The sequence below is a fragment of the Tamandua tetradactyla genome, chromosome 10, assembly GCF_023851605.1.
Source record: "Tamandua tetradactyla isolate mTamTet1 chromosome 10, mTamTet1.pri, whole genome shotgun sequence".
Lineage (NCBI taxonomy): Eukaryota > Metazoa > Chordata > Mammalia > Pilosa > Myrmecophagidae > Tamandua > Tamandua tetradactyla.
Genome location: NC_135336.1, coordinates 26,305,834 through 26,319,046, shown reverse-complemented (window position 1 = coordinate 26,319,046; position 13,213 = coordinate 26,305,834). Strand labels below are relative to the sequence as shown.

Below are 13,213 nucleotides of genomic sequence, written 5' to 3'. Positions count from 1 at the left end.
TGATCCAGATGTCCTTAAGAAGTTCTTCAGGCAACAGTTCTCTGAACATTTGCTGATTGTCTTATTCTATAAAAACGGATGTTAGATATCTTATTGTTTTACCAATAATTTTCTCAAAAGTTTGATTAAATTATGAGGAGAATTGCCCCTCTAAGCTCAATTTACTATTCAGGATGACCAGGTTGTTAGGTGAACACAATGATCTAGTGGAAAATTGGTTGTTCCCTACTCAATATGCATTTATTCATTCCTTCTTTATGATATAATTCTAGTTCTGTTCAGATATTTAATCTATGCCTGGATACTTGAGGGGATCCTGTCTACGCCAATCAACATAAGGCTTTCTGCTGACAAATATTATGGGTACATAATACTATACATAACCAAATTTGGCTTAATCTGACTAGACTAAAAAGGACTTAAAGAGTCCATGCTTCGGGGATGGTCTCTTTCTTCTGCTGAACTTGTTCAAAAAAGCACAGATTATCTTCTTCACTGTTGGAAGAGAGAACTCAGAGATGAAAACAACTTGGGTCTTGGATGACATCACTGAGCCTATGATATCATTACATCTAGGGCTTGCCCTAACTCTGGGCTTCCTGTTATGTGAAAGAATTTTCCTTGATGAAGAACTTCTATTTGCTATCAAAAGCACCATAAGCAACATAGGTGGAACTATACTCTAGCAGTTTTTAATAGCTAAAGAAACACTGTGTATAGTCACATGTGTACTCTTTTAAGGAAAGCATTTAAAGTTTCCAAAAATTCAGCAAAAAGAGTTATGATCATAAGGAATAACCACTATAGCATCAAGCATCTCAACTTTATATTTTTATGGTTTATATACATTCACCCATTAGACTATAAGCTCTTTGAGGGCAGGGTCCATGTCTTGCAAATCTTTGTACCCTCAGCACCACTTAGTCCATGGTTGGCATATAGTGGGTCTTCAGTTAATGCTGAATTTGCCTTTCAACTCCTTGAGGACAGGATTTATGTCTTATTCATACATGAATAACCAACACCTAGAGCAGTTCCTTGTACATAATAGGACTTTGCTATTATGTATTGAAAATAAGTGAATTATGACTATGAGTATGTTTATATCACACACCTGGTAAAGAATATTGGGCTTGAATTCTAACGACCAAGATTCACATTCCAGATCACCAGCTATTTGACTACAGTGATTTCCCTAATCTGAGCACCTGAACTCACTTGTAAAAGGGGGATTAGTTTCCCCATCAGCATTACATCAGAACTTTGGAAGGCATAGTTATCCTAAGGTGGGTCTTGTCTAGGAACATTGTCTTGTTCTCATCAACCTTCAAGTCAAATGTTTCAAGGTTGGACAAAGGGAACTAATTAAAGAGAATAGGGTAAGTGTATCTATATTAAGAATTTGGGTGTTACCGTGAATGGCAAGGGCTTAGCAAAGAGGGTATGTTAGAATGTGGAGGTCACCTTCCAGGAGTTTGAGTTCTTCAATCTTCAAATTACTATGATAACATCTCTTACTATTATTAGTATTAAAATGCTGCACAACATCTTTGGGAAGACTTAACCACTAGGGAGGAACAGGCAGAAAGAGGTTCTTGTGAAATGGATTTTTAACTATGGCTGATGTCTAAAAGGGAGCTTAGAAATCAGATGGGTATATTTAAACTGGCAAAGGTTAAAATAAATGACGTGTTGCTAAGAGCTTAGGAAAATAGGCATTCTCAGATAAGGTGCAATAGGTACCACCTTTCTAGAGATCAGTCAGGTGGTACGCAACCAAAGCCTTCAAAAAATAAATGCATAGCCCCTGGCTCGTCCTTAGCTGAGTAATTAGTAAAGGATGTTTTGTAAAGACCTTCCTACGGAGACTTCCACTGCAGTAAAATTATAAAGCTGACACATAACACTCACACCCATGAACTAAAACATATATATACATGCAGAGACGATAAAAAAAGGCCACAAAAATGGTAGTCCTATTATAGACTAGTGGCATTTTGGGTAATTTCTTCCATTCTTTATGTCTCTATAAAACCCAACAAATAAAACTTTTAAAAAATCACAAATAACTTAGGTATCTGATATGTATCCTTCTCAAGGTTGAAGGCAAATTCCTAGAATATTATCTGATACATAGTGGACACTCAAAAAATATTTGTATAATGAATGAATATACAAATGATAGGGAATTGGTTAAATTATGGTAAACCACAGAATAAATTTAAACATAGCCATTATAAATGACATTACATAAATAAGCTCACTGATGATAAAATGTATTAAGGGGAAAAGGTAAGTCATAAAATTATATTATTTCATTAAAAATGTAGAAGCATAGAAAAATGATTTCATTCTTGTTTAAAAATGTATAAACACATAGAAAAAGTCTGGAACAGCATACATCAATAATTAACAAAATAAAAGTTTTGGTAATGGATATTGGGCATAGTGGCACAACTCTTGTGTACACAATTAACGCCACGGAACTGTATATTTGAAAAGGGAAACTTCAGATTGTATGTAAGTTACAAAACACACACACAAACCTACAGAACTGCACAGCACAACATAAACAGATGCGAAAGTTTCTACCATAATTATAAAACTGTTTCATGAATTGTAACAAAATTACATTAATGCAAAATGTTAATAGGGAAAACTGTATGAGAGGGAGTATTTGGGAACTCTACATCCTGCATGTTTCTGTAAATCTATAATAGCTCCAATTAACTGAATGAATGAATGAATGAGAGATAGATAAATAAATAAATAATGGGTGATAAGATTCTAAATTTTTCGTTTGTATTCCCAGTCCTAGTAGTCCAAGATTCTATTCTTTATCTAGAGGAGTTCTCTCTAACTATAAAGTATCTACCAAAATAAAACTATTAAATCCAAGTAAGTATTCACATGAAAATATGAATAGAGAATCAAAGAATTAGAGAATGTTCCTAACACTAAGTAATAGATATTGTGCCAAATGCTGTATATTCAGCATTTTAATTAGTACGCACAATCTTATCAGTTGATATTACTATTATGATCCCTATTTCTTTCTTTTTTTCCAGATGAGCAAACACACCCAAAGATGCTGTGATCTATTGGAGGTCACACAGTTAACTGTTGAACTGAATCTGTCACACTTCCAAGCCATGCTCTTAACTAATTAACTAGGAAGGAATCCTAAAGAATCATTTAACTTGGCCCCTTTATTTTATAAAAGAGGCAATTTTATAATACAACAAATATAAGCTATGTACTCTTACTTATGTTACTCAATCTTCTGTTCTTGAGATTTTAAACTCAGTGTACTTAAAGGCAGAATGTATTTAATTGCTTCATTAACACATAAGTGGCTAATAAAACCACAAAGTTGCTATACTAAGCAAATCCCACTCTATGTTCTCCTCCAGGTATCACTAGGGCATAGCACTGAACTGTTTCAGTAGTAACTTATTTGTAAATTAAGCCTCTGGCCTGGGCCATCTTCTAAAATGACAACTGTCTGACCTCTAAGCACTAAACTTATGTATGTTCTTAGTCTATTCTGAAATTCAACTGGTCATGCACAGATGAATTATGTCAAACAGTTGAAATCTTCCAAGCCAAGGTGCACAAATTTGGTCTGAAATCTAAACAAATTACTTTCAAAATACAGAACTAGTAAAAAGCAACAATAAAAACATAAATATTAAGGTTGAAGACGTGTCGACTTTTCTTTTTAAGAAAGTCAAAAATAAAAAAACAAACGTGAGTCTTGCATGAGATGATATCATAGCTACCACAGTCATTCTAAATTGGCAATGGGTAATTTATTCTTACTTCCATGCACCTAACTTTGGAGAGTTCTTTGGGTCAGATCAGTATCTGTTTTCTCCCTACAACGAACATTAAGAGTTCCCATGAAGACAATAATAGCAAATAAGAAACTTATAATATTTGTTTATATTACATCCTATAAAAACAAACAAAGGAAAATCTCATATGAAGATTAAAGGAACTCAAAAAGAAACACAGGTGAAGATTGTTGATCAGATATAGATAAATATATTTAATAAACTATAAATATTTCATTTATCAAGATATTTGTTCATCAAAGAATTCCCCAAATTAGTTAATCCTCTTCATTCTTCAGAATTATTATTCATTTGGACAACAGATCACCTACAGAAAAAGATTTTAGAAAGTCAGATTTTAAACATCATGCCAGACTTATGACATTAAGGAATTAAGACCAGCACAAATGAATGTCTTGGCCAAGTACCATTAACTAATTGTCACAATTATTAAAAAAAAAACAGTTGCTAAAATAAAAGAGCCAAGCTTTAGATTCTAGATTTGTCTAACTAAAAATATCACTGAAACAGTTCAATCCATTGTATTGTTTAATCTTCAGATGTCTTTGTTGAAGTAAAAACAACATATATGCATTTATTTTCCTAAAACTATTTTACTAAAAAAAGCCAAGACAGTTTATTTTAACAGATGTTTAAGAGAAGAGACGTGCAAACCCCTCTTTACTGATTCAGTTATTTTTGGCAAAGATTTATGAAATGGAAGACAGAAGTCAGCTCAGTGCAATACAAAAGACTTGGACAGTACTTTTAATTCTACCTCCTATCCACTCTTAACATGAACAAGTCTTTTTTTACTTCACTGTGCCTCCATTTTCCCTGGGGGCTTGGAAAATAGGACCCCTGCAACCAGTGGGGATGCAAACACCTGTTATTATTCCAAAATTATTAATATGCTGAAAATGAAAACAAGATATTTTGAATTCTTAGAAACACCCCATATAGATTCAGATTGTTCTTCTTGTGACCAAGATTCAAAATACACAGTTCAATCTTGTGTTACTCAGATGTGGCCTCACTGTTTCTAACCCCAACTCTGCAAGTGAAATCATTGCCCTCTCCACTAAGTGGGATGTGACATCCAGGTGTGAAATTCTCACTGGCAGCTTAGGAGATGACTCCCAGGGATGAGCCTGGCGCTGGCACCATGGGATCAAAATGCCATTCTGACCAAAAGGGGGGAAAGAAGTGTAACAAATAAGGTATCAGTGGCTGAGAGAGTTTAAATAGAGTCAAGAGACTACTCTGGAGGTCACTCTCATGCATTGCTACCTATCATAACTTGCCAAACCCCAACCAAATCCATTCCAGCCAATCCTAAAGAATACCTACAGCAATATATAAAACTCTACAAAGGCTCCATGCACTAGGGTAACTTTCCAAAAACTTACAACTTCCAGATGGGTCCCTGGACCAGATAAATCCTGAAATGTAGTGGGGCCAGCCTCTCCAGAACATCAGCTAGTTCCATCTCCCTATCCCATATTACTGACAGTCTCTTCCAAATGAAAAAGTTAGAATGGGCATAGCCCAAATATCCCTAAAGAGTGGGAGAAAGATCAAAGGTGATGGTGGAGTTATACAGAGAAGGTAGGATTTAACAAATGAGTAGGACTGCTGAATCATTATACTGATACATCTTTTAGTCTCCAGTACCTTAGAGCAGCAAGGAGTAAAAACCAAAAATTGTGGAATTGTAACCTACACCAAACTCTGAAATCTGTTCTACAACTAATTGCTGTGCTGTGCTTTGAAATTTATTGTTTTGTATATATGTTACTTTTCACAAAAAAGTCATTTGTGATGATAAAAAAAGATTCATTCCTTCTAACCTCCAATGTTCTGGAGCCGCTAGAAAGAAAAATCCAAGATGATGATAATAGTCCAAGACAAACTCTGGGAGCTGTCCTGTAACTACTTGTTGAAGAGTGCTTTGAAAACTATTGCTTTTCTCTTTCTTTGCTTTGTATTTATGTTATATTATACAATTAAAAAGTTAAAAAATAATAAGTCATACAGGCAACAGAGTTAAACTGAATATCTACTATCCACAACTCTTTCTTTCAAATTGAAATTACCTTTTTTATTAAGGCAGGGTCTGTCCTAGCCAACAGCTAACACAACTGACTAGGAAAAGAATAAGTTTATGAACAAGGAAGCCATGTTCAGATGCTAAGGTTTCTAGCTCTTTAGAAATGGTCAATAGGTTTTCTTAAAGTTTTTAATAAGGCAAAGTACCCATGCCTCAAAGTTTACTTTTATTATAAAATTACGGATGGGCTACGGTGGCTCAGCAAGCAGAGTTCTCGCCTGCCATGCTGGAAACCCGGGTTCAATTCCTGGCATTCGCCCATGTGAAAAAAAAAAAAAGGGTGCACAGGTGGTTCAGTGGTAGAATGCTCACCTTTCATGCGTGAGACCTGGGTTCAATTTCGGGACCATGCACCCCCCCCCCCAAAAAAAAAGGAAAGAAAAAATTATTCACCATGGGATTTCTTTAAATAATCACCTAATCCAAAAACCAGTTAAGTATATCATGTAGAAATAGTAATAGATATACCACACCATATACAGAATCACAAAATATATTATGGCTCTCTTTTTAGAAATGAAGAAACTGAAATCCAGAGACCGTTTTGATCAAAATCAAATGCAGATGATGTGAAAAACATGCTAAGCTAGATATTAAGAGAACCAAAGTCAAGTCTCAGAACTTTTAGCCTAGACAGTTTTCCATTACCTCATGATACCTCTTATCAGGTCAGGGCAGGTTCCTTATTCCTCTTTTCTATATCTCAATGAGGAAGACTGGCCCTCAAATTCCAAAAAAGGCAAGAAAGAGGTAAAAGGGAAAGAAGCCAGCCTATTACTATTGTACTGGTATGTGGTTTTGGTGTTATCTCTCAGCTATTATTAAGTTTAAAAGTGTGGTATGAGAAGAGGGCACAAAGCAGAGACAGTGAGTCTGGAGACTGAGGTTTCAGTTTTGATATGGCTAACCAAACTTGGGCAAGTGACTTCATACCTATAGGCCTCATTTATTCATTAATTTAATTAACAATCTTCTAATGGGCAACTACTATGCACAAGGCACTACTGAGTACGGGACACGCCAGTGAGCAAAACAGAAAATCTACTTTCTCAGAACTTACACTGTAGTTGTAAGTGAACAATTCAGACAATACATACATAATATGCAGGTGACAGTAGTGTTGAGAAAACAATAGTCCCTAACCACACACGGTTGTTAAAACTAAAATCAAATAAAATTATAAATTCAATTCCTTAGTCTCACTAGCTACATTTTAGCACTCAATAGCCACATGTGGCAAGTGACTACTCTTTTGGAGAGAGCAGCTATGGAATATTATCACTATCACAGAGGGATATTATTGGAAATTGCTAGGACAAAGTGATGGGAAAGGGTGCTATTTTAGATGGGGTGTTGAGGGAGTCTATAGTAAGGTGGCATTTGAACAGAGGCCTAAATGAAATGAGAGTGTGAGCCAAATGGCTATCTGAGGGAAAAGCTTCCAAGCAAAGATATATTATTTATCTGCGTTGTAGTTGGATGCAGATCTCTTGAAGGCCCTTTCAGCAATAAAATTTGGATTCAAAGTTTAAAGTTCTTCAAAAAATGGTCTGCTTCCTGGCAACATGGGACAGAAATCCTAGAATGAGCTGAGACTCAGCATCAGGGATTGGGAAAAACCCTAGAATGAGCTGAGACTCAGCATCAAGGGATTCAGAAAACCTTCTGGACCAAAAAGGGGAAGAGTGAAATGAGACAAAGTGTCAATGGCTGAGAGATTCCAAACAGAGTTGAGAGGTTATCCTGGAGGTTATTCTTATGCATTACGTAGATATCACCTTGTTATTCAAGATGTAATGGAGAGACTGGAGGGAACTGCCTGAAAATGTAGAGCTCTGTTCCAGTGGCCATGTTTCTTGATGATGACTGAATAATGATATAGCTTTCACAATGTGACTGGGTGATTGTGAAAACTTTGTGTCTGATGCTCCTTTTATCTACCTTGTCAACAGACAAGTAGAACATATGGAATAAAAATAAATAATAGGAAAAATGTTAAAACAAATTTAGTTTGAAATGCTAGTGATCAATGAAAGGGAGGGGTAAGGGGTATGGTATGTATAAATTTTTTTGTTTTCGTTTTATTTCTTTTTCTGTTGTCTTTTTATTTCTTTCTCTGAATTGATGCAAATGTTCTAAGAAATTATCATGATGATGAATATGCGAAAAAAATGGCCTAAATTTTTAGCTCTATCAGAATAAAGCATGATACAAAAATGGAAGTAGCATCAATTCCACTTTTGTTTGGCAGAAGGCAATGTATTCAACTTAGGGAAAAGATATTATCACACATATTATAAATCAATGTTGAGCAAGCATATAAATATCTGAAAATAAAACACATTTCTGTTCTAGAGACACAAAACACTAAGTTTTACAGGAAGGGTTGGTTTCATTTCTATTTTAAACATTTGAAAAATAGCAGACTATTTTCTACAGCAAAACTGTTTTCTGTAAGGAGTTCATTGATGGAATTATTAGGTACCCACTAAGTAATGACCTTACTTCCAATACTATTTATTTTTTTGGCTTTATAGATTATTTTATACAAATAACAATAATACTTATGTCCAATGATTAAGTTTTACTGTACATGTAAAAATGGTAAGAAATGTGCATTGAGAATATTGTATATTATAGCCGTTATCAAACAGAAACAAACAATATCTCATTCTTAACCAAAAAAAAAAAAGAAAGCAATGCATCCTTGTGTTGTCTACTCTCTATTTAAAAGCATCCACTAAAGACCTGCAACATTAAAAACAAGGAATAAGAAATATCTCCTTTCAGTTCCTTTAAATCAGACAACTGAATATTTTTAATTTCCCACTGTCACAATTTCTTCTGACTCTAACAAAACTCCAAAGGCTTTTGACAAGCCCCCTTTTTTTCAGGTAAATAAACTGAAGGTATTGCTGAATTTCCCCATTAATATTATAGAAATTTTTTCTTTTTCCTTTTTTTTTTTTTTTACCATGGGAGGCACCGGGAATTGAACCCAGGTCTCTAACACAACAGGCGAGAACTCTGCCTCCTGAGATACTGTGGACCGCCTTATAGAAATTTTTTAAACACGAAAATTTCACAAATTACTGACCTCAACAGTTGGATATACTTTAAAAGAAGTAGAAAAGTGACACCAGAAATTTTTAATTAAGAAAAGCATATTGTCTAACAGCAAAGAATTATGTATTCAGACAATGAATGGCACAAATACAGGACTAAAGGAGTACTCAGTTATCACCCAGAGCTCAGTCTGAGTCATGAAGTAGATTCAGTTTGAGAAAAAGTTACACATTTATTTTGTTTATGAACTAGCCTGTCTTGTTTCTGCCTCTCCTTGCACGAAAAGAGCTAAGTCTTCACTGCTACAGGAGCTCTTTCTTTTTTTAAAAAAAACTTTTTTTATTGTATAGTATAACATATATACAAAGCAAAGAAATAAAAATTCAATAGGTTTCAAAGCACTCTTCAAAAAGTGGTTACAGGACAGATCCCAGAGTTTGTCATATTTTTCCTTCTTGCTGCTCCAGAATATAGGAGGCTAGAGGGCTTAAATAGTTTATCATCACAATCGACTTTTTTTCCTTCTCTTTTTGTGAACAATAGCATATATACAAAAAAGCTATAAATTTCAAAGCATAGCACCACAATTAGTTGTAGAACTTATTTCAGACTTTGACATGGGTTACAATTTCACAATTTTAGGTTTTTACTTCTAGTTGCTCTAAAATACTGGAGATGAAAAGAGATACTAATTTAATGATTCAGCATTTATATTCATTTGTTAAGTCCTATTTTCTATGTATAATTCCACCATCACCTTTGAGCTTTCCATACCTCTCACTGGGGTTGTTTGGGCTATGGCAATTCTAAATTTTTGATACTGGAAGGGTCTGTCACTAATATGGCATAGGAAGATGGAACTATCTGATGTTCTGGAGAGGCTGGGCTAGGTGTTAGGACTTATCTGGACCAGGAACCGATCTGGAGGTTGTAGGTTTCTGGAAAGTTTCTCTAGTACTTGGAACCCTTATGGAATCTTATAAATTGCCCTGGGTGTTCTTTAGGATTGGCTGGAACGGTCCTGGTTGGGGGCTGGCAGGCTATGATAGGTAGCAAGATATACCTGAAGCTTGTGTAAGAGCAACCTCCAGAATAGCTTCTCAACTCTATTTGAACTCTCTCTGCCCCTAATACTTTATTAGTTACACTTCTTTTCCCCCTTTTGGTCAGGATGTAACTGTTGATTCCACAGTGCCAGGAATGGATTCATCCCTGGGAGTCCTCTTCCATGTCGCCAGGGAGACTTTCACCCCTGGATGTCATGTCCCATGTAGAGGGGAGGGCAACAATTTCACTTGCAGAATTGGGCTTAGAAAGACTGAGGCCACACCTGAGCAACAAAAGAGGTCTTCCAGAAGTAACTCTTAGGCATGCCTATAGGCAGTCTAAGCCAGAAGCCCTTTCTTGAAAGCTAAATTCTCCTCTTCTCAAGTCTGCTAAATGTCTCTCAATTTTTAGCATCATTTACGCCTCACATTGGGAACTAAGAAGTTACTTTTTTCAGTTAGTAATCTAGTGTTCTCAAATCACTATATTTCACTTCCGAACTACCCTTCAGGTTGAAAATTGCTTAACAACTGCTAAATCTGATAGCAACAAACAAATCTGAAGCAATACGCTATCCCAACCAGAAAAAACGATACTCACCATTTCATATCTTAAATCCCAGGGCTCTCATACACTCCTTGTGGGCCTCAATTAGGTGTCCACAGTGCTCTTCTCCTTTCTCAATAATACTACAAAACAAATGCATTTGTTATCTAACAAGGTGGGCATTAAGCACTTTAGTAAATAAGCACACATGATAGGCAGAACACGGGTACACTGGAATGTAGCTGGGGCTAAAAAAAAATGCCATTACATCGAAGTTTTTTTTTTTAATTGGGTCTTATGATATTTCCATGCTCATGAAGATGGTCCTCAAATAACTCATTCTGGGGACGAATCTGATTAGAAGAAATAATTAGGCATATGAAATGTTGCCTGTAATCCACACCTAAGGAATAACACTGACCTATAATGAAATAAACTGATTAAAATATTTATGCTAACTGAAGGACAAAGAGAAGAGATTAATTCTTTGCCTGCAATCACAGAGGAATTAACTTTTTTGATTCTGCCCTACATTTAAATATCACCTAAATAAATCTATTTATAACCACAAAACAACCAAACAAAGAGCAAAAAAGATCTGGGAGCCAGAACCAGCAAAATGAGCCCCCTCATAACGATCAAAGAATTTTTTACCTATAAAATTCAGACTAAAGGTTAGGATCACAGAGTTTTATTTCTAGGGCCTGAAAATGCAATTTTTAAGAAAAGAATTAAGTTAAGTCAAAGTTGATTACAAGAAAAAACAGATCCCAGAGTCAGATATTTGGGGAGCGGCTGTAGGGGCCTGAGGTCATTGATGCAAAAGGAATTTAGAGAAGTAAGTTCTCCCTTCTATCTAAATCTTACCCATCCTTCAATACAAAGAACTGCTTGCAAACTGGAGCTACTGCCTAGGATAGTGAGGCCCTCATGAAGATGATAGTTTACATTCACTGAGCATTTACTGAATGCTAGGTACCGTACAGGCACTTGATTTGGCTTATATTTTTAACACTTACATTAAACCTTTAGGCAGATTCTTTTCTTAGGCTCAATTTACAGACAAATTAGGCATATATATTAAATAATTTACTCAAACTTCCCAAGTTGGTGGGTGTGGATGCAAACTATTCTAGATGCTAGGCTCTTAATTATGATGCTATACTATGGAGAGTTTGAATAAGCACCTATTGTTACTATAGAGGCAATTTCTGATTCAGATTGTAGTGTTTCAATTCTTCCTTCATAGTAATATTTGCAAAATACTATGACTATTAAAAAAAGCAGAGTTCCTACATTTTACCATTTATGATTCCTCTACTTTTTTAAGTGAGGGCAAAAACGGACTTGAGGGACAAGCAGCGCATATTCACGGTATCTGAGGATTTCTTCTGAAGAGATTTGTTCCACAACATAAGCTATTATAAAATCAGAACAAAGTTTCTCGCAGACTAAATTCTTAACACTAAAATGTCATCTAACTTCTGGATGGTTGATTTTTAAATCATCTGTTTTGAAAAAAGGAGTGTGGGAGAAAGGTTCCCTAGGCAACATTTCAAATACGCACCCTATGTCCTACTAGCTATAAATCTTCGTAGAACTCCTTAGAAATCACCAGAAATTGTTGGTCTTGCCAAATCTTATTACAGCCCTTACCACGTGGTAGAGCAGCCACTTGGGAATGTCTCCACTAACTGAGCACCTCTAACTTTGGTATCTTAATCCGTTTCTACATCTTCGGACCTAACGCGGTGCTTGACACATTAACACGTAACAGACGCTCAAAAACCACTCGCAAAAATTAATGAGCGGGAGAAGCGAGCTTAGGGGTGACGGTGACCTCTCTTCTCTCCCTTTACCCTTTCCTAGGGCTGAACCGTGGACCCCATGAAGTAGTCTTTAACTCTCCCAAGAGAGCCCACAACAAAGTGAGGGGTATGCCCGAGCCCAAGCGGGGAGGAGGGTAGAACACGGCGGCCCGGCGCACTGACCACGCATCGCGCGCCTTCTTGGTCTCTGGGCAGGCGCAGCAGGGTTTCAGCGGCTTTTTCTCCTGCGATTCCGACGCGGGAGGACTTGCGGCCACCAGACCTGGCATGGTTAGCGCCGAAAGCAGCTACCAGCAGAAACGTCCTCAATTCTCCCAGCCTCGGCAAACGGCGATTTGCCCGCAGTCACTTCCGGGCTCTCACCAAAACGAGAGGAAGTCGTCTCTCACACCAATGGACGGGTGAATGTATCCAGAGCGCATGCGCAGTTCAAACAGGAGGGGTGAAAGGCGGCCCTCGAGGGCGTCTCTTCAGCGCAGGCGCAGAGAGGCCCGGTGAAAGTGTTCGCGGAGTTTTTTTATAAATCAACTTGGGGAAAGACTCTGAAACGGCGGGAGCCGAATCGCATTTCGTAGATCTTATCTCAACCTCTCCACCCACATCCCCACCGAAGCAGTCTTAATAATCGTGGAGGTTGGGAGGGGCGTGTGGTATGTGGGAACTTTCTTATTTTCTACATGATTTACTCTAATTTTAAAAAAGTATTAGACAATAAAAGGTCAGCACGACAAATAAAATAGACATTTGAACAATCCAGTGCGCAAATGTTGAAAAAGAGA

At 36.6% G+C, this 13,213-nt stretch overlaps 1 protein-coding gene across 1 annotated transcript; it reads right to left on the bottom strand.

Annotated features, from left to right (window-relative positions):
* Positions 1-4,024: 4,024 nt before the first annotated feature.
* Positions 4,025-12,850, bottom strand: COX17 (cytochrome c oxidase copper chaperone COX17). The gene is made up of 3 exons (XM_077118233.1): positions 12,597-12,850; positions 10,660-10,748; positions 4,025-4,164 (listed from the first exon to the last, which is right to left on the bottom strand). Exons 1-2 carry the CDS (start codon positions 12,701-12,703, stop codon positions 10,664-10,666), a joined length of 192 nt encoding a protein of 63 aa, XP_076974348.1. The 5' UTR covers positions 12,704-12,850; the 3' UTR covers positions 4,025-4,164; positions 10,660-10,663.
* Positions 12,851-13,213: the final 363 nt, after the last annotated feature.

Coding starts and splice junctions, on each gene's coding strand:
- COX17 (XM_077118233.1), bottom strand. CDS start 12,703: ATGCCAGGTCTGGTGGCCGCAAGTCCTCCCGCGTCGGAATCGCAGGAG. Junction 10,749..12,596: donor AAGAAGGCGCGCGATGCGTG/GTCAGTGCGCCG, acceptor TTTGTTTTGTAG/TATTATTGAGAAAGGAGAAG.